Source organism: Bos indicus x Bos taurus, chromosome X, assembly GCF_003369695.1.
Source record: "Bos indicus x Bos taurus breed Angus x Brahman F1 hybrid chromosome X, Bos_hybrid_MaternalHap_v2.0, whole genome shotgun sequence".
NCBI classification, from domain to species: domain Eukaryota; kingdom Metazoa; phylum Chordata; class Mammalia; order Artiodactyla; family Bovidae; genus Bos; species Bos indicus x Bos taurus.
The window spans coordinates 57,007,666-57,029,023 of record NC_040105.1 but is presented as its reverse complement, the minus strand read 5'-3'; the positions used below and the strand labels follow the sequence as shown (position 1 = coordinate 57,029,023).

At 52.0% G+C, this 21,358-nt stretch overlaps 1 protein-coding gene across 9 annotated transcripts; it reads left to right on the top strand.

The window, feature by feature from the left end:
- The first annotated feature begins 4,574 nt into the window (after window positions 1–4,574).
- CCDC120 (coiled-coil domain containing 120) lies at window positions 4,575–21,054 on the top strand. Of its 9 annotated transcripts, none has more exons than XM_027533881.1 (11): window positions 4,575–4,899; window positions 13,757–13,799; window positions 14,022–14,112; window positions 14,251–14,384; window positions 15,068–15,208; window positions 15,793–16,090; window positions 16,567–16,629; window positions 16,909–17,083; window positions 17,220–17,318; window positions 18,475–19,389; window positions 19,881–21,054. In XM_027533881.1, the coding sequence occupies exons 3-11, from the start codon at window positions 14,064–14,066 to the stop codon at window positions 19,993–19,995; spliced, it is 1,989 nt and encodes a 662-aa protein (XP_027389682.1). In that variant the 5' UTR covers window positions 4,575–4,899; window positions 13,757–13,799; window positions 14,022–14,063; the 3' UTR covers window positions 19,996–21,054. The 9 variants fall into 9 exon arrangements, with proteins under 9 accessions (XP_027389682.1, XP_027389679.1, XP_027389681.1 ...); XM_027533878.1 differs by having other exon boundaries at window positions 13,757–13,856; XM_027533880.1 differs by having other exon boundaries at window positions 13,757–13,906.
- Window positions 21,055–21,358: the final 304 nt, after the last annotated feature.

The following is a 21,358-nucleotide window of genomic DNA, read 5'->3' as shown; positions in this document are numbered from 1 at the left end:
ATATCACAGTAATCCAAGTCTATGCCCCAACCAGTAAGGCTGAAGAAGCTGAAGTTGAACGGTTCTATGAAGACCTACCAGACCTTTTAGAACTAACACCCAAAAAAGATGTCCTTTTAATTATAGGGGACTGGAATGCAAAAGTAGGAAGTCAAGAAATAACTGGAGTAACAGGCAAATTTGGCCTTGGAATACGAAATGAAGCAGGGCAAAGGCTAATAGAGTTTTGCCAAGAGAACACACTGGTCATAGCAAATACCCTCTTCCAATAATACAAGAGAAGACTCTACACATGGACATCACCAGATGGTCAACATTGAAATCAGATTGATCATATTCTTTGCAGCCAAAGATGGAGAAGTTCTATATAGTCAGCAAAAACAAGACTGGGAGCTGACTGTGGCTCAGATCATGAGCTCCTTATTGCCAAATTCAGACATAAATTGAAGAAAGTAGGGAAAACAACTAGACCCTTCAGGTATGACTTAAATCAAGTTCCTTATGATTATACAGTGAAAGTGAGAAATAGATTTAAGGGCCTAGATCTGATAGATAGAGTGTCTGATGAACTATGGATGGAGGTTCGTGACATTGTACAGGAGACAGGGATCAAGACCATCTCCATGGAAAAGAAATGCAAAAAAGCAAAATGGCTGTCTGGGGAGGCCTTACAAATAGCTGTGAAAAGAAGAGAAGCGAAAAGCAAAGGAGAAAAGGAAAGATATAAGCATCTGAATGCAGAGTTCCAAAGAATAGCAAGGAGAGATAAGAAAGCCTTCCTCAGTGATCAATGCAAAGAAATAGAGGAAAACAACAGAATGGGAAAGACTAGAGATCTCTTCAATAAAATTAGAGATACCAAGGGAACATTTCATGCAAAGATGGGCACAATAAAGGACAGAAATGGTATGGACTTAACAGAAGCATAAGATATTAAGAAGAGGAGGCAAGAATACTCAGAAGAACTATACAAAAAAGAGCCTAATGACCAAGATAATCATGATGGTATGATCACTCACCTAGAGCCAGACATCCTGGAATGTGAAGTCAAGTGGGCCTTAGGAAGCATCACTATGAACAAAGCTAGTGGAGGTGATGGAATTCCAGTTGAGCTATTTCAAATCCTGAAAGATGATGCTGTGAATGTGCTGCACTCAATATGCCAGCAAATTTGGAAAACTCAGCAGTGGTCACAGGACTGGAAAAGGTCAGTTTTCGTTCCAATCCCAAAGAAAGGCAATGCCAAAGAATGCTCAAACCACTGCACAATTGCCCTCATCTCACACTCTAGCAAAGTAATGCTCAAAATTCTCCAAGCCAGGCTTCAGCAATACATGAACCATGAACTTCCAGATGTTCAAGCTGGTTTTAGAAAAGGCAGAGGAACCAGAGATCAAATTGCCAACATCCGCTGGATCATCAAAAGAGCAAGAGAGTTCCAGAAAAACATCTATTTCTGCTTTATTGACTACGCCAGAGCCTTTGACTGTGTGGATCACAACAAACTGTGGAAAATTCTGAAAGAGATGGGAATACCAGACCATCTGACTTGCCTCTTGAGAAACCTATATGCAGGTCAGGAAGCAACAGACTGGTTCCAAATAGGAAAAGGAGTATGTCAAGGCTGTATATTGTCACCCTGCTTATTTAACTTATATGCAGAGTACATCATGAGAAACACTGGGCTGGAAGAAGCACAAGCTGGAATCAAGATTGCCGGGAGAAATATCAATAACATCAGATATGCAGATGACACCACCCTTATGGCAGAAAGTGAAGAGGAACTAAAAAGCCTCTTGATGAAAGTGAAAGAGGAGAGTGAAAAAGTTGGCTTAAAGCTCAACATTCAGAAAACGAAGATCATGGCATCTGGTCCCATCACTTCATGGGAAATAGATGGGGAGCAGTGGAAACAGTGTCAGACTTTACTTTTGGGGGCTCCAAAATCACTGCAGATGGTGATTGCAGCCATGAAATTAAAAGACGCTTACTCTTTGGAAGAAAAGTTATGACCAACCTAGATAGCAGATTGAAAAGCAGAGACATTACTTTGCCAACAAAGGTCCGTCTAGTCAAGGCTATGGTTTTTCCAGTAGTCATGTATGGATGTGAGAGTTGGACTGTGAAGAAAGCTGAGTGCCGAAGAAATGATGCTTTTGAACTGTGGTGTTGGAGAAGACTCTTGAGAGTCCCTTGGACTGCAAGGAGATCCAACCAGTCCATTCTGAAGGAGATCAGCCCTGGGTGTTCTTTGGAAGGAATGATGCTAAAGTTGAAACTCCAGTACTTTGGCCACCTCATGCGAAGAGTTGACTCACTGGAAAAGACTCTGATGCTGGGAGGGATTGGGGGCAGGAGGAGAAGGGGATGACAGAGGATGAGATGGCTGGATGGCATCACTGACTTGATGGACGTGAGTCTGAGTGAACTCCAGGAGATGGTGATGGACAGGGAGGCCTGGTATGCTGCGATTCATGGGGTCGCAAAGAATTGGACACGACTGAGCGACTGAACTGAACTGAACTGATCTGAGCCACAGTCAGCTCCCAGTCTTGTTTATGCTGACTGTATAGAGCTTCTCCATCTTTGGCTGCAAGAATATGATCAATCTGATTTCAGTATTGACCATCTGGTGATGTCCATGTGTAGAGTATTCTCTTGTGTTGTTGGAAAATGGTGTTTTTTATGACCAGTGCGTTCTGTTCGCAGAACTCTATTAGCTTTTGCCCTGCTTCATTCTGTACTCCAAGGCCACATTTGCCTGTTACTCCAGGTATCTCTTGACTTCCTACTTTTGCATTCTAGTCCCCTATAATGAAAAGGACATCTTTTTTTGGTGTTAGTTTTAGAAGGTCTTGTAGGTCTTCATAGAATCCTTCAACTTCAGCTTCTTCGGCATTACTGGTCAGGGCATAGAGTTGGATTACTGTGGTATTGAATGGTTTGCCTTGGAAATGAACAGAGATCATTTTGTAGTTTTTGAGATTGCATCCAAGTACTGCATTTCAGACTCTTTTGTTTACTATGATAACTACTCCATTTCTTCTAAGGGATTCTTTCCCACAGTAGTAGATATAATGGTCATCTGAGTTAAATTCACCCATTCCAGTCCATTTTAGTTCACTGATTCCTAAATGTTGATGCTTACTCTTGCCATCTCCTGTTTGACCACTTCCAATTTGCCCTCATTCATGGACCTAAGATTCCAGATTCCTATGCAATATTGCTCTTTACAACATCAGACTTTACTTCCATCACCAGTCACATCCACAACTGCGTGTTGTTTTTGCTTTGGCTCTGTCTCTTCATACTTTCTGGAGTTATTTCTCCACTGATCTCCCATAGCATATTGGGCCCCTATTGACCTGGGGAATTCATTTTTCAGTTTCATATCTTTTTGCCTTTTCATGATGTTCATGGGGTTCTCAAGGCAAGAATACTGAAGTGGTTTGCCATTCGCTTCTCCAGTGGACCACGTTTTGTCAGTGATTTTTATGGTATGCAAATTATACCTCAATTAAGCTGTTTTAAGAAAAGGTCATTGAAGGATGCTCTGTAATATAATAGGGTCATTTAAAAATGATTTAGGGTGTGCGTAAGAGTCATTGGAAGGCTTGAGGGACACATTTGGGGTCACTGGAGTATGATTTGAAGGTAACTGCAGAAATAAAGTTAGTGATTATTTGGAGATATTGTTGAGGACTGTTGGAGAGTGCTCTGGGGTCAGAGTCTGGATCAGTGGAGTATGATTTGGAGATGGAGAGGGTGTGGAGGGTAGTTTGAAGTGCAGTTGGGGGAATCTCACTTTGCGTAGTTGGGAGTATATGGAATAGTGATAGGGGCTTTGGAAGTTAGTTTTTCTGGGAGTGGGATTAGTCAATGAAATGTTTGGTGGTGGTAGGGAGTTGGGAGTTAAAGCTGGTGACTGTTGGAATTGATTTGGGGTGCAGGTAAAGGTCACATACAAAGGTAGTTGAGAATGTTTGGAGTGGCTTGAGTGCCATTTGGGGGTCAAAAGAGTATGGTTAGAAGGGTACATGGAGAGTGGTTTAGGGTCAGTGCAGGGTGTTTTGGGTGCATATTGCGGGGAGATGAGTGTGATTTGGAAGTGCTCTTTGGACACTCAAGGTTTCAGGGCTGATTGTAGATGATTGGGGGAACAATTTGGGGTATTGGAGGGTAGCTTATTCGTGCAGCTTGGGTGTTCAAGGGAGGTAGATTTGGGGTACTGCTTTGGGATCAATGGACAGTAGTTTGGGGATACAATTTGGGAGATGTGAAATGTGGTTTGGAGTGCATTTGGGGCACGGAGGGGGAATTCAGAGGTGTGCTGGTGGCTGACAGAAGGAAGTTTGGGGTGGCTTGAGGTGAGAGGACACTAGTCTGATTACTGAGGGGGCGTGGCCTCGGTTTGAGAACGCTCCACGGCCTCGAGAAAGCGTGTGCGCACGCGCTCCGAGCTGGTTCGCTCCTGGCGCTCCCAGGGCAGGAAAATCGAAGACCCGAACTAGCGCCTGCGCACTCGGACTCCGCCGCTGCTGTGGTCTCGCGCCCCGCCCCCCGTCTGCCCCCACCCCCCCGACCCCGCCCCTCCAGGCTCGCGCTCAGCCGCGGAGGTGGAGGTGCAGTCGGGAGCCGACCGACCCGAGTTGAAGGTGGGGGGCCAGGGTCCACCGCCCGCGGTGGAGCGGGTACTCCTCTCCTACCCTCCCCGCGTCCCCAGTCTGGCCCCCACGGCTCACAGTCGCGCGGCCGAACGCGGCCCGCGGGCAGGGCGCGGAAAGGGAGTAGGCAGGAGCCCGGGGACGAGCTGGGGGCAGCGAGGGAGGGGCGCCGCCCCCCCCCTCCCCACGCCATTGCCTGCACGGACACCGCCTACGCCGCGGGCGCGGACACTAGGTGAGTAGAGCCGGCTTGGGGTTGTAAAAGAGGAGACAGGGTGGGGCGAAGGCCCAAAAACGCCGACCAGCGATGTACCTGCGCTCGCACCCCTTATCTCTGACTCCGTGGTCTCCCTCTCGACCCCTGACTTACCTGGCTACATCTTTTTTAATCTGGAACCCCTGCCAGTTTTGGCCCAAGGACCTCTGGACTGACCCCTGACTAACCATATTCTGGCCTGGTGTGATCCTCAACCTTTGTTTTGCCCCCCTAAATCCAGTCCTGACCCCAAAGCATCCTTGACCTGACCCCAGATCCTTGCTTGACCCTGTTCCGTCTCTGAAGCTCATCTTGCCTTGTCTTGATCACCCCAGTTTTTGTCCAGATGCTTCACGTGCCTGTTCCCTAAACTCTAGTCCAGTCTCTGGACCCCTACCAGTCATGTCCTGTCTGCTAAACTCCAGTCTGATCCAGGTCTGTCCTGATTCCCAACCTCTGATTTCTGTACTCTTTCCCCCAGGTCCCCCTCCTGACTCCTGAACTCCATCCTGGCCCATCACCTTTACACTCTCCCTCTTGCCTCCTGCCATGCCCCTGCCCTCAAATCTATGCTGTTTCCCCGTTGTCTTCCCTAGGCCCACCACTGTCCTCATTCCTATCTTCATTCTGTCCAGATCTTTTCCTGTTCCTTACCTCTATCCTGAACCTGCCCTTTTCCCTACCCTCTTCCATGACTACTATCTTGGCCTGTCCTCCATCATGTCTTCTGACTGCCCTTTTATACTGATCCTGATACCTGCCTGCTTTTTTGTCCCCTACTTTTCCCCTGGCCTTTATCCTGAACCTCACTCTATCCCATTCTCTGGCCAGTGTCCTGGCTCCTTCTCCGTCTTATCTTTTGACCTCCATCCTACAATGACTCTGATTCTGTTTTGTTCCCTATACTCCTTCCTGTTCTGTCCCTTCATCCTGTCCCAACCCCAGGCCCCTCTTCTGCCCCTTACCATGCCCTTCCATGCCATTCAGATCTCCCTTCTTTGTAACATCCACTTTTCATCTCCTTTGAGCCCACAAGGACAGGGGTCCCATTATACCTTCCCCTTGAACTTGGAGGTTCCACTGTACCCATTATCTCTGAAATTCATCCCAGAAGCTTTTCTTAGCATGAGCAAATAAATAGCAAACAACCTTGTGGGCCCCCTGTGACTAAGGGAGTTTTCACATGTTATTTCTCTCATCCCTCACCCAGTGATCTCACACAGAAATTGCATTTCTCTCCCTGCCCCAGGGGGGCATGGAACTGTTCCTGGGCCCCCTCCACTCCCCAAGTGTGAAAGAGCACCCTAAATTATTCAGTTATTCTCTGGGAGTCTGTGAAGTCTGGGTCATGTTTCCAACCTTGCTACGTTGGGGGCTGATGTGAGTCCTCTAGGTCATGTTATCCCCATATCCTGGTCTTGATCCTGGGTGCAATGATCCCTGCTTTCCTGGCCTGAAAAAAGTCCATTCTAGGCCAGAGGCTTCAGGGCTTGGTAGAGGTAGGATGCAGGCAGGAGTTTATCCTTTTCCTCTCAGCAGGAAGCAATACAAATCTTGATGCTAAGTCCATCCTACCTCTGCGGGCAGGTCTATGTGTATTGGGTGTGTGGTGGGGGTCTTTGTTAGAATCAGGCCCATCCAGTAGTGACAGTAATAACAAGAAAAAATACGAAGTTCTCTCACTGTCTGAATCTCCTTGATTTTGAAGACAGACAAGGAGAATTTGAGTAGTGAGGACGTAACATGTCATTCAGTTCTGTTTTATTCCTGTATTTCTCATAGAGAATAGTGAGAGTTTGAATAATGAAATAATGGACCTGTTTCATTTATCCAAACCTGTTAATGACAACACAAACATCTCTCGCTATTCTAGTGTATTTGGTACCCAAGTTCTGAGAGGAGAGTTTGAATAGTTCACACAGTGAAAGATACTAAGTTATCTGAAGGTATTTTGTTTTAGCATTTTACAGAGTGAGTAGGGAGAGTTTAGGTAGTGAAGGATAATGGCTTTAACTCAGAAATGTGTTCAGATCTACTAATTTTCCTGTGCTCCAGTGGCAAGGATTGGGATAGTAAGAGCATCTCATTATAGAAATATGTTTGGTTCCTGTTATTTTGCCTGGTGAGTAAGGAAAGCTCAGAGAGTGAGGAAAAGAGAAAGTGAAAAAGGAAAAGGACAGCTCAGGATTGAGTCCTATCTCAGAAATGTATCAAAGTCCATTCACTTCCTGTATTTGGATAGTGAGAGTTCAGACAGTTTTTCTGAATATATTTGGTTCCTGCATTTTTGATGTTGAGTAGGGAGAGGCTGGATAATGAGGAAAAACAGCTCTGTTTCAAATATGTCTTGTTTGGCAAGTAGAGCGGGTTCTATATCTGGGTGGCAAGTAAGGAGGGTTTTGAGGCTGAAATGTGTGTGTGTGTGTGTGTGTGTGTATTTGATTCCTGAGTTTGGACTGGGAAGAAACAATTATGCATGACATATTACATATGTATATAGACCACTTACCATGGGCCAACCTGTCCTAAACTGTCCCAAGCAAACTTTGGATCTCTTAGCTCATGTCATGCTTACAGTCACCCTGTGAGTTATATACTGCTGTCATCACCCCCATTTTACAGATGAAGACGTTGAGTTACAGGGAAGTTGAGTGACTTGCCCAAGCAGTCACACAGCCAGGCAGTGGCAGAGCTGAGTTGAATCCCAGACCCACCACTTGCTAGCCCTATAGGAAGAGGCCACAGGAGGCTCAGGTCCCCACTGGCATGTGGCTTAGAGGTGGTTGTCTTCTCAGTTCAGTTCAGTTGCTCAGTCGTGTCTGACTCTTTGAGACCCAAGGGACTGCAGCATGCCAGGCTTCCCTGTCCATCACCAACTCCTGGAGCTTTTTCAAACTTATGTCCATTGAGTCAGTGATGCCATCAAACCATTTCATCCTCTGTCGTCCCCTTCTCCTCCCACCTCCATTCTTTCCCAGCATCACGGTCTTTTCCAGTGAGTCAGTTCCTCGCATCAGGTGGCCAAAGGATTGGAGTTTCAGCTTCAGCACCAGTCCTTCCAATGAATATTCAGGACTGATTTCCTTTAGGATGGACTGGTTGGATCTCCTTGGAGTCCAGAGGACTCTCAAGAGTCTTCTGCAACACCATGGTTCAAAAGCATCAATTTTTTTGGCGCTCACCTTTCTTTATAGTCCAACTCTCACATCCATACATGACTACTGGAAAAACCAAACCTTTGACTAGACGGACCTTTGTTGGCAAAGTAAGGTCTCTGCTTTTTAATATGCTGTCTAAGTTGGTCATAACTTTTCTTCCAAGAAGCAAGCGTCTTTTAATTTCATGGCTGCAGTCACCATCTGCAGTGATTTTGGAGCCCCCAAAAATAAAGTCTGTCATTGTTTCCATTGTTTCCCCATCTATTTGCCATGAAGTGATGGGACCAGATGCCATGATCTTAGTTTTCTGAATGTTGAGTTTTAAGCCAACTTTTTCACTCTCGTCTTTCACTTTCATCAAGAGGCTCTTTAGTTCTTCCTCGCTTTTGCCTTAATTGTGGTGTCATCTGCATATCAGAGGTTATTGATATTTCTCCCGGCAATCTTAATTCCAGCTTGTACTTCATCCAGTCCAGCATTTCTCATGATGTACTCTGCATATAAGTTAAATAAGCAGGGTGACAGTGTACAGCCTTGACAGAGTCCTTTCCCGATTTGGAACCAGTCTGTTGTTCCATGTCCAGTTCTAACTGTTGCTTCTTGACCTGCATACAGATTTCTCAGGAGGCAGGTCAGGTGGTCTGGTATTCCCATCTCTTTCAGAATTTTCCACAGTTTGTTGTGATCCACACAGTCAAAGGCTTTGGCGTAGTCAATAAAGCAGAAGTAGATATTTTTCTGGAACTCTCTTGCTTTTTCTTGATCTAACGGATGTTGGCAATTTGATCTCTGGTTCCTCTGCCTTTTCTAAATCCAGCTTGAACACCTGGAAGTTCACGGTTCGTGTACTGTTGAAGCCCAGCTTGGAGAATTTTGAGCATTACTTTGCTAGCATGTGAGATAGGTAGTGTGGTAGTTTGTGCAGTAGTTTGAGCATTCTTTGGCATTGCCTTTCTTTGGGATTGGAATGAAAACTGACCTTTTCTAGTCCTGTGACCACTGCTGAATTTTGCAAATTTGCTGGCATGTTGAGTGCAGCACTATTCACAGCATCATCTTGTAGGATTTGGAATAGCTCAACTGAAATTCCATCACCTCCACTAGCTTTTTTCATAGTGTTGGTTCCTAAGGCCCACTTGACTTGACATTCCAGGATGTCTGGCTCTAGGTGAGTGATCACACCATCGTGGTTATCTGGGTCATGAGGATCTTTTTTGTATAGTTCTTCAGTGTATTCTTGCCACCTCTTCTTAATATCTTCTGCTTCTGTTAGGTCCATGCCATTTCTGTCCTTTATTATGCCCATCTTTGTCTTGTAGGGGCTGTTAAAAGTCGTGGACAAGGCCAGTGATGTGTGTGGGTGACTCCGCCCTGCCTCTCCCAAGAGCCCCAGTTACCTGCTCTTCCCTCCTTACTCTCGCTCCAACCCACCTCTGCCTGAGTTGATTATGTAGTTATTAGCAACTGTGAATGACATGGTGTGAGTTTCCTTGCATTTTGAAATGTCTTCCAAAGCTACTTTGGCCTCCGTTGGTTGGCTGTGTTTGTGCCATTTACCTGTTTTCCAGATGCGGAAACCTAAGCCTTGAGACTCAGTCTGCATCGCCAGCCAGATACCCTGTCCCTCTCAGCCCTGATTTTATAAACATCCCCCTTCTGAGCATCCTTGGTGTCCCACAGGACAGGGGGTTTGGGGCCATGGCTGAGAGGACACTCCCCACCAACACCCAGCTGCCCAGCTTGTGGCTTCTGCCTCCATCAGCCCCAGGCAGTGAAGGGAGGGAGAAGGGGGTGATGAAAGTGGCCTTTGTGTCCCATGCCAGAAATCTCACAGCCAGGAAGAAAGGTGGGCAGGGTAGCAGGAGGCCTGTAGCGTGCACATGGGGCGTTACTGATACAGAGTAAGTTCCTTTCCAGCCTTGGCCCACCTGTCAAGTGGGGAGGGAGCTTTCCTCACTCTGCTTTTTCACATCATGGCATGGGCTGCTGTCGGGCCTGGGCTGGGCTTGGGCCCTGAGGGCACAGAGCAGATGGTCCCTAATGGAGCTCAGGTTGTGTGTGGGGTGTGCCGGGGCAGGCCCAAAGCCCAGGTGGTGGTATAGGGGAAACAGTTGGTCCATCGGTCTGGTCCATCGCAGAGACTGATAGCCTCCCATTTCCTTGACTCCTGGCCAGAAATGCCCCAGGGGGTTGGGGAGACCCAGCCTGGATATGAAGTGTGAACCGCCCCCACTCCTCTTCCCCTGCAGGAGTTGCCTCTGTCAACCTGCAATCCAGCACCCCGCCCCCGCAGTTCTGATTGTAGCAGCTCTTGCACCTCTGTGATCAGAGTTGGGCCTCTTCACCTGCACGGGGGGGGGGGGGGGGGGGCCCACTTTCATCTCTCCAAGCTGGCTCTGTGGAGCTGGATCTGTGCCATCCTCTCAGGTGTGTAGGGGTCAGTTGCGGGGGGTGGTTAAACCACTGGTGTGTTTTTGCCCTTTGCTGGAATGATTTCTTGTGACGCTGCAGAAGGTTATAGGGTCCTGAGACATGGTCTCTCTTAGAAAACTGGACCTCGTTTGTCCGACTTTGGCAAACTGTTACCTCAACGAGGGTGGGAATTGCCTTCCAACCTTTTCCCACGTCTGCCTCGCCTTGGGAGGAAAGGGTAAAGGATCTCCAGAAAGTGATGGGTGCTGCCACAAGAGACACACACCCAGTGCACACCCAAGTCCTTCCGTGTGCTTAGCCTCTCCCCAGACCTCCAGCCTTCAGCTCCTAGGGTGGGCAGGATTGAATCTGGGCACTTGGGCAGCACCAGAGGCAGCTACCACTCCCACGACCATTAGCCCTTCCTCCTCGGTCCTCTGCTAGGTATATGGGGTAAAGGGGGAGGTCCAGGCTCTCTTCTTGGCCATGCTGGACTCCCGGGAGAGACATGACTCCAAGACAGCTCTTAAGGGTGACCCAAGCCCTGGTGTCAGGCAGGCAAGGGTTAAAAGGTATGGGCTGGCCCAGTCCCTGGCCAGGTAGGCTGGGCCATTACCTAGTGGGAGGCGGCCTCGGCATCCGCCACTGGGCTCACCACTTATTGCCACTACCAGCGGGAGCAGGGCCTGGTCGAAGCAACTTTTTTTTTTTTTTGAGGTACCTGAGGCCACCCCACAGCACCTCTCTGACGGGTGAGCACCCGGGAGCGGTGGGGCCAGGGGCGAGGGGTGAGGGGAGAAGGGCATGGGTATGCTGAAGTTCCCTGCCAGAGAGAGCGAGGTTTGTGTGAGAGGCACAACCAGGAAGCAAGGCCTGGCTAAAGGGGCAAAGCCTAAAATGTCCAATTTCCTTTCCTGGCATGAAGCCGATTCTTTGCTGGATGTGGATGAGGGGAAGGGACGAGGGAGAAGAGCAGCTGGCACCCTATTAGCAGAAGAGCGCCCCTTCTCCACTCCCTCCTATTTCCTGTCCCCTTTCCTCCACTGCTGAGGTAGCCCTTGCCCCGCTTCAAGGGCTCATCCCCCTAGGAAAGCGTAGACTGGGGTATTGAGAAACTGCCTCCCACACCTGTCTGCCCACCACCCCTATCTGTCCCCCTAGAGGGGGCCCTGGGGGAACCTCTCGGGCAGTGTGGGGAACAGTGCAGTACATCAGGAGCTGTTATTTGCTCCAGAGATGGCAGGATGTAGAAATGGGGGTCCCACTGAGGTGTTGGGGTGCCACCTAGGTGAGGTGTCTTGGTTGTAAACAGTCATTACAGCCAGGAATTTCTTTCTCGGCTGTGGTGTCAGAAGGGCAGACCTGAAAAACCTGCTGGGCCCGGCCGCCTCTGGGTGTGTGTGGGGGCCCTTTGCAGCTCTCTCACTGCAGCCCATCCTCAGATAGGACAGGGACACAGGGTCACCAGTGGGGAGCCCCCGGGGCTGGTTGGGAGTGTGTTGGGGAGGGAACTGCTGGGATCCCCTCTTTCTCACCATCCTTGGGTGGGAACCAGGCTGCCCCAGGCCCCCAGGCCAGCATGGAGAGGGTAGGCGAGTGGAGGCAGAGGCTTGAGAGCGGGTGTGAGAGTGTGGGGGTGTGGGGCGTTGACCTGTGTCTAACCTGCCTGATGACCCCATGACTCAGGCCCTAGCTATGTCCCTGAAGTCAGGCTGACAGGGTGTGGAGTCGGGGTTCCTGTCTGGACCCCGTGTGGACTTCCAGGATGCCACAAGCTCTACAAGCTCCCAGGGAAGGAAGGCTGAGGGAGATGGAAGGAAGATGAAGCAGCCCAGTGTGGGATGGAGGAGTGATCCTGGTGAATGGGCCCATTGGGGAGGAGTTGAGGCTCCTGTTGGGGTTAAGGAAGGTTTAGGGGAGCCCTCCTCAAACCCAAATGGAAGCTGGGGAAGAAGGAACCCCTGGAGCCAAGGAGCAGAGGAATCTAAGCTGGGACCTCAAGGAAAGCCTGCCATGCCAGGCAATGTCAGACCTTGGAAGGTAGCTGCTGCCTGGAGGTGCAAAATAGCTTTAGGGACTGACCCCACCCTGATTTTGAGGATTAGGAACCCCTGCTTTGTTGGAGGGGCATAGACCCCAAGAGGTGGGTGAGAGGCCTGCTGAGAAACTCCTGGCACCCTATTAGCAGCTTGGCCATGACTCCAAGATACACATAGGGAAGGGGCTTGAATCCACCCCACCAAGGCTGCCTGGGTCTTCACACCTGGCCACCACGTAATGACAAGCTGGGGATTGCAGAGGCAGATAGAGATGGAACCTCGGTAGCCTCAGGAGGTCCCCCCAGTCACCTGCTGCCGAGGTCAGACCAGGTGGTGGGAGGTGATGTCACCTAGCTGCCCAGCTGGGGACTGAGCAGGCCGTGGGAGGGAGCAAACTCCAAAGGAAGGGATGAGGACAGGGCTGGCAACCAGCCAAGGCTAGCTCCATGGTCAGCCAGGGTGTCTGGGGCAGAGAAGGAGGCAGTCGCTTGTTATCTGCAGCTGTGGACTTTGCCACTCCCAGTCCTGGCAGGGTGACTTCCCTATGCCTGTGCGGGACAGGCTGGCATGCTGGGTGGGGCTGGATGGGTCCTGAGGCCAAGGGCACGCTTTTGCTGCTGCACCAGGGCCACAGGACGGAGTTGGGACGAGGAGCAACTCACAGACCTTGCAGTCATTCTTTTATTCACCCAGCAGACACTCCCTGAGCACTTGCTGTGTGCCCGGAAGTATTCTGAATGCCAGAGATACTGATAACATTTTCTGTTCTCATAAAGGTACAAGGGAGGCATAGTCTTGACATAGTGTGGGGGCCCACCTCTGGAAGTCACACTGAAGCCTCAGAATATGAGAGAACCAGGGGCTGGAGTGGCCGGAGGGAAAAGTGCACTCCAGACAGCAGCTGCAGCCTGCGCAAAGGCTTGGACCCCTGATGGGCTGAGAGATTATGAAGGATTCGTGAGGTTCAGCACCTCTGGGGAGGGAGAGTGTTGGAACAGAGGGTGGGCCTGGCTACATCCTTAGCCGTAGGCAGATTATTTCATCTCTTTGTGTCTTACTCTTATCTCTAAAATGGAGGTAACGATGGTCACAGAAATTGCCATCGCAGGGTGGTTGTGAGGATTAAATGTGACATATAAGGTGACTGTTCCAGGCACCCAGGTGGTTAATAAAGGCCCACTGTTGTTCTAGTTGGTTGTATCTGTACTGTTAATTCTCCTTTCCCAGGCAAGACTCCTGACGGTGGCCCATGGGCCTCTGACGAGGTGTTGTAAGTCTGCCCAGCTCCCCACTTGCTCTGCTCCCACTCAATGGGAAGGGAACCAAGGTACCCGGGCCTTGACATTGGCACAGATTCTGAGAGGGCAGGCCAAGCAGGTGGGTGGGGTCAGGGTCCTCCTTATTCGCAGCTGGGGCACGGGAACCTGGGTAGGGGTGGAGGGTGGGGGTGCATGCCGGATGATCCCCAGTGGCCCCCCTGCATCACTGCTAGGCCTTGTGCAGCCATCAGTCACGGCATCCTGACAGCTTCAGGATGGAAGTCAAAGGTCAGCTGATCAGCTCTCCCACCTTCAACGCCTCAGGTCAGTGTCTGGTTCCCCCTCCTGCTGCCTCCTCCCCTGCTGAGTTACCACTCGCCTGTGTGGGAAGGAGTGGGCCCTGGCCCCACAGCTGCTCCAGGATGCCCCCCACCCCCTGATCTTCACTCCCTCTGTGTCCAGCTGCCCTGTTTGGAGAGGCTGCCCCCCAGATGAAGTCAGAGCGTCTACGGAGTCTGCTCGACCGGCAGCGGGCCCTGCAGGAGGCCCTGAGCCTGAAACTTCAGGAGCTTCGGAAAGTGTGTCTCCAGGAGGCGGTGAGGGCCTGAACCTAAGGGCGTCTGTGGTGGGGGGAGGGGGGGCGGGGGTGGGGGGAGAGGGGTGAGGAGCAGGGACGAGGTAGGCAGACTGAGCCACTTGTCTGAGCTGGAGATTCCCCAAAGCTCAGCTTGGATGTCTTCAAATACGGTAATATTTTACCACAATCCCCTATCAACAATTTGAAATCCAAAGAAGAAGAAGAAGAACAAAAGCCTCAAAGACAAAAGAAGTTATTTCCCAAATGTGGCAGTAAAACCTGACCAGAAGTGACATGGGCTGATTTATAGTTTCGATTTACCTCTCTTGCTGCGAATGTCCACACAGTTTGCCAGAAACGGTAATGCGGTTCAGAGCATGCAGCCCAGGCCCTGAAGGGAGTGTCATATGATATGTAGTATACAGATGGTGTCACCTTTATAAAAACTGTGAGATTCTGGATTCCAGAGCAGGCTTCCCTGCCTCCCATGCCCACCGGCCCTGGGCTTTGGGCCATGAAGGGGCTGAGAGTGTGCCACACACCCACCTGGTGGAGAATTAGGAAGAGGAAGAGAAATAACAGGTGTGGGCGCTGAGCAGGGCTGGGCTCCTAGTCCGACTTCTGTACCTTCGTGTGTCATGACTGCTTTGCCCCATCCCCCCAACTAACCCTTGGTAGTCTCCAACCCCTGACCCCACCCAGGAGCTGACTGGCCAGTTGCCTCCCGAGTGCCCACTGGAGCCTGGTGAACGACCCCAGTTGGTCCGCCGGCGCCCCCCTGCAGCCCGCGCCTACCCTCCACCACACCCTAACCCAGCACACCACTCCCTGTGCCCCACCGAGGTGAGCTGATGGGCATGCTGAGCAAGGTGGGGGTGGGACAGGATCCCGGAGGAAGCTGAGAGGGGCTTATGGCCAGGGAAAGGAGAGACTAAGGTGGGGAGGCTTCCCTGGTGGCTCAGAATCCACCTGCAATGTGGGAGACCTGGTTTCCATCCCTGGGTGGGAAAGATCTCCTGGAGAAGGGAACGGCTACCCACTCCAGTATTCTTGCCTGGAGAATCTCATGGACAGAGGAGCCTGGTGGGCTACAGTCCATAGGGTCACAAAGAGTGGGACACAACTGAGCACCTTTCACTTTCACTTTCAAGGTGGGGAGGGAAGGAGCTTAAGGGAGGTGGCTTCCAGGTCTGAGAGAAGATGCTGGTCCCTAACTGTCAGGATAAGCATTTCCCCCTGCCCCAGGAAGACGAGCAGGTGCAGCTCTAATGCACACAAACCCTGCCCCCAGAGGAACAGTAGGCGCCCCCAGGAGGGGCAGGCCCCGCCCCCAGCCTATCCAGGCTCTGACACCGCCTGGTCCTGGCGCCTGGCATTTCCATTTCCAACATCTGGTCCTGTCGCACCGTCTCGGGTGGGCCCCACAGGAGCTGGCGCTTGAGGCCCTGGAGCGAGAGGTGTCTGTGCAACAGCAGATCGCCGCAGCTGCCCGCCGCCTGGCCTTGGCCCCCGAGCTCAGTGCTGAGCAGCGCCGGCGCCGGCGCCAAGTCCAGGCAGATGCCCTCCGGAGGTTGCACGAGCTAGAGGAGCAGCTTGGGGAGGTCCGGGCCCGCCTTGGCCTCTCGGGGCTCCCGCCATCCCAGCCCCTGCCCCTGTCCACTGGAGGAGCCGTTATCACCACCCAGGGAGTCTGCCTGGGCACGCGCCTCGCTCAGCTCAGCCATGGTGAGCCAGGCCCTGTTATCCCACCGACGAGAGCGGGAAGGTGGGCACTGGCTAAGGGGCTGGCAGGGGTGGAGCGGATGAGCAGCCAGTGAAGATTGGGGAAGGTAGGCAGGACTTAGGGGACCCTAGCTGTGAGAGGAATTGTTGTAGACTGTTCCCAGGCAAGGGTGGGGACATTGGGAACAGGCCTCAGGAAAGTGAGGGACAGGGGCTTCCCTGGCCGTCCAGTGGTTAAAGCTCTGCACTGCAGGGGGCACAGGTTTGATCTCTGGTACTAGAACTAAGATCCCTCATGTCACTCAGTGTAGCCCCCCCCCAAAAAAAAAGTGAGGGAATAAGCTCCTGGTGGTCTTGGATTTAGGTAAAGGTGGATTCTTGGGAAGGGTGCCAGGTGGGGAGGAGATGGTCCAGTGGTGTAAGGGGGTGGCACCCAGGCCTTGCATTGATAAGCCTGGGTCTCCGCTTTTCACCTGTAGAGGATGTAGTTCTGCACTCGGAGAGCAGCTCCCTCTCAGAGTCTGGGGCCAGCCATGATAATGGTGAGAACCCTTGTCCCCTGTTCTTTGATGCATTGCCCCTGCCCTCCCTCTTCAGCTCCTCTTTAGCCACACCCCATCCTCTGGTGGAGCCCCCATCTTCACTTCACCGCCCTCCCCTCTGCCCCTCCCATCAGCCCCAGTTCCTGCCCTCCTCCCTTGGTTCCTCCTCTACCTGTCCTACCCTGCTTAGCCCTCTGCACCTCCCTAGCTCCTGCCCTTGGCTTTGTCTACAACCCTCCCATTGAATCCCCCCTCCACCATTTTCTCCCTTCTGCTCAGAGGAGCCCCGTGGCTGCTTCCCTCTGGCTGAGCGCCCCTCACCGCCCAAGGCCTGGGACCAGCTGCGGGCAGTCTCTGGGGGCAGCCCTGAGCGGCGAACCCCATGGAAACCACCCCCATCGGATCTTTATGGGGATCTGAAGGGCCGGCGAAACTCTGTGGCCAGCCCCACCAGGTGAGGGTGAGCCCCTCCACTCCTTCTGCACAGCCAGGAGTGGGGGCTGAGCCTGGGTGGGCAGGAGGACCTGCTGGGAGGTAGGGTCTCTAACCTGGCCCCCACCCCCACCCTGGGCCCGCATGTCTCTGTCTAGCCCTACACGCTCACTGCCCAGGAGTGCCTCCAGTTTTGAGGGGCGAAGTGTGCCTGCTACTCCCGTCCTCACCCGGGGCGCTGGCCCCCAGCTCTGCAAGTAAGTGGACTCTAAGGGTGAGTTTGAGGACCAGAGGAGGGAACTGGTAGTTCTAACAGGGGGTACTGGGGAGAGTTATTTGGATTCCAAGAGTGTAGGACATGAAAGACTGGGCTTTGAATCCATCAGTTTTATTCTGATTTTCTGTGTAGGTTGTATGAAAAAGCAAGAATTTTATTTATGCTTCAGAACTTTTGTCCATAATGCATCCTATTACATGATAAAGAAATATAGGTAAAATATCTTTTGGAATATGCCATACATAATGTATGTGTAACATCACATTATAAATAAATTTTTTAATTGACCAAAAAAAGAAAAGCTGAGCTTTGAAAGGTGAATAGGAGTTGTCTTGGTGGAGAAAGAGGGTGGGGATTTGGGGCAGAAGCATTGAAGTTTGAGTATGGGGTTTTTTGTGCATTTTGGGCAAGTCATTTCCCTTCTCTGAATCTTGGTATCCTCATTTGTGAAACAGGCATATCAATATGTGTCTCTGGAAGAGGCTGTAGGCATAAATGAGTTCTGGTTAACATGTGCTGCATACCGGCCATCTGCTAGGAGTCAGTCCTTTACTTGGTATCAAACTCATTTAGTTATCACAACATCCCTATGAGGTAGATGCCATTATTCTCATTTTAGAGATAAGAAACCCGAGACACAGAGAGGTTAACTAACTTGTTGGTAAACCAAAGACTTGGTATTTGAACCCAGACAAATTTGACTCAAGAGTCCGTGCTTTTAACCATGGTAGTCTCCTAGTCCTTAAACAAATACGTACTTACCAAGTGCCTACTTTTTCCAGGCTGTGAACAAAAGTCCCCATCCTTGTGACACTTGCCTTCTATGAATAGTGTCCTCCCCTGCTAGCATTTCCTCTGGAGTCCCTTGCTTCCATCTCCCTCGGAGCTAACAGCCCCAGGCACCCCATACATTTTCAACCCCTCTGCTCCCCAGTCCTGGTTAGGACCTCTGCTGCTCTTAATGTGCCACTCCCTAACGCCTTTATACCCCATTTCCAGTCCGGGGCCCATTGTGGAGTATGAAAATGAAGGCCCAGAGAGAGGCGTGTGTTGGGGGAGGGGTTGCGGAGCGTACTCATCCCATCTGCCTGATATTTCTGACCCTTCTCCCATCACCCCCACCTCTGTGCCCCTAGACCCGAAGGCCTCCATTCTCGCCAGTGGTCCAGCAGCCAGGACTCCCAGATGGGCTTCCCACGGGTGGACCCTGTCTCCGACCGCACCTCCCTCTTCGCAGCTCGCACCCGCCGCAGCAATAGCTCCGAGGCCCTGCTGGTGGACAGGGCAGCGGGTGGGGGAGCTGGGTCCCCGCCCGCACCTATGGTTCCCCCTGCCAGCGGTCCTCCAGTCTGCAAGAGCAGTGAGGTGCTGTATGAGCGCCCCCAGCCAACCCCCGCCTTCTCCTCCCGCACGGCTGGCCTCCCAGACCCTCCCCGGGCTGCCCGGCCCAGCTCAGCTGCGCCGGCCTCCCGTGGGGCACCTCGGCTCCCACCCGTGTGTGGGGACTTCCTCTTGGACTATTCCCTGGACAGGGGCCTGCCCCGTGGGGGTGGCGGGACAGGCTGGGGGGAGCTGCTACCCGCAGCTGAGGTTCCAGGACCCCTCTCCCGCCGGGATGGGCTTGTCGCCATGCTCCCAGGCCCACCGCCTGTGTATGCAGCTGACGGCAGCAGCCCCCTCCTCCGCAGCAAGGACCCCCATAGCCGTGCCCCCCGCACCAAGCCCTGTGGTCTGCCCCTGGAGGCCGCCGAGGGCCTGGAGGCACATCCCAACCCTGTGCTGTGGATGCCCCCACCCGCCCGTATCCCCACGGCCGGTGAACGCAGCGGCCACAAGAACCTTGCCCTGGAGGGGCTGCGGGACTGGTACATCCGAAACTCGGGACTGGCCTCGGGGCCCCAGCGCCGGCCTGGGCTCCCCCACATGGGCCCGCAGCACCCGCCCTTCCTCCATGCCCGCTGCTATGAGGTGGGCCAGGCACTGTACGGGGCCCCCAGCCAGGCGCCGCTCCCACACTCGAGGAGTTTCACGGCGCCCCCTGTCTCCGGCAGGTATGGGGGGTGTTTTTACTGATGGGTAGGGGTCTCTTGAGGCAGATGGCAAAGGTGTCCAGGTCAGGGAGCAGCTAGTCATGGTAGCTAATGACAGGGACCAGGAAAGAAGCAGCTGCAGCCTTGGCCTGTGGTCCCTGGGCCTGCCTGACCCGCATTAATCCGTGGGGCCTCGGCGGAGGGGTATCTTGGGCCCCGGTAGCAGCAGTTCTTCACCGAACTATTCCAGAGTTGTAATAGTTGAACAGCCAGTGCATGTCAGCTAAAAATGAGCCTTGAAACTAGGGTGCTGGGAGGAAGGGCTGTCCTGTGCCCCTCGCCTTTCTCTTCCTCTTTTCACCGCGCCCCGCACCTGCGAGCCTAAAGGTACTCTCCTGTGCCTGTTTCCACCTCTTTAACGAGCCTCTTTTCCTCTTTCTGTGTCTTGTCCGTCTTTTCCTCTGTCCGGTCTTCCTACCCTGTCTTCTGGATTCCTGCTACCCCTTCTAAAGATACTACGCGGACTTCCTGTACCCCCCGGAGCTGAGCGCTCGTTTAAGTGACCTGACGCTAGAGGGGGAGCAGTCCTCCGGTTCTGACCCCCAGACCCCGGGAACACTGGTCTGACCCCTTCTGACATGCCCCTTATTGGCCTGGACAAGACTCCAGTTTGGGGAGCGCACAGCTGACCTCGCTGAGCCCTGGGATAGGGTTGCTGTCACTCCTGGTGGTGGGCACCAACCTGATCATCCAAGGCCCCTAGCTCCCTGTGGGCCCATAAAGGTGTCTGACACCCTGCATCTCCTTTCATGCTGTGCTGGGGACTGGGGGCCCTCCGCCAGCTTAAAAGAGAGGAGGTGATGTAACGGAGACTCCAAGCCCCTTCCTCCATTTCTGTTTACAGTTGTGATTTAGGTATTCACTGTCCTCCCCCGACACTAGACATTTTATAAAAAGGGAAACTGTGATCTCATCCTGGTTGGGTTCATTCCTGTCCCTGTGCCCAGCCTGCTCCATTCAGGAACCCCCTCCACAAAATGGACCAGATAGGGTCTTGGGCCCAATTTAGGGCAGTCAGGAGACTGATGTGAACAGAACTCCCTGCCACCCATCCACTGGGACAATTTTTTCTTGGCAGAGGTGCCCACATTTGGAAGGAATGAAGTCTCTGCCCACATGTGGAAGGACTGAAGTCTGGGTGGGAGGCTTGGGTTCATTTTCCCTTCCCCAGGGGTGCCTGAAGGTGCCCCAGATCCTGTCTGTCTGTGCCCGCTGCCTCTGCCCACAGAATCAGATGGCTCAGCCTTTGGTGGCAGCCTCTGCCCTCTTCCCAATCAGGAAGCCCCACAGGAGGACCAAAGGGCAGAGCCATTGGGTGTTTTGTGTCCTGGAATGCTGCGGTGGTGGAACCTAGCATCTGGTAGATGCCAGTGAAATCCTCAAGTGACGTCTTGCCACTGGCTCCATCACATCTTCCTTGGCTTTCCTTCCATCCACCACTTTTTAAAAAAAAATCCACACAAGCTGTGTTTTCTATGATACCTTTCTGTGACTTTCTGAAGCTGGGGGTTCCTCTACCCCCTTTACCTGGTGTGAAAACTTTTCTTTTTGTACCAGTGGATCTGGACCCAAAACACTACCCACATTGGAAGGGGATTTCTATAATAAATGTGTAAACTGAATCCATGTATTGCTTCCCTATCTGCCTTGCCTTGGGGGCCCACATCTTTACCTAAGATGACATTTTAACAAGAAAAATATATATATAGCACTGTGGAAACAGCCTTTGATAACGTAATCTGCTTTGGTTTTACTTGCTTTGTCATGTGGGGCAACTTCTTCGCCTGTCCATGCCCAGATTCCTAGGCAAGAGCCCTTAGAGATACAAATGATGGCAGCAAACACTCCTTGCCCTTAACTCCCTTGTGTGTTAATGCCACTCTAGGGATTCCCTGGTGGAACAGTGGTTAGGACTCTGCACTTTCACTGT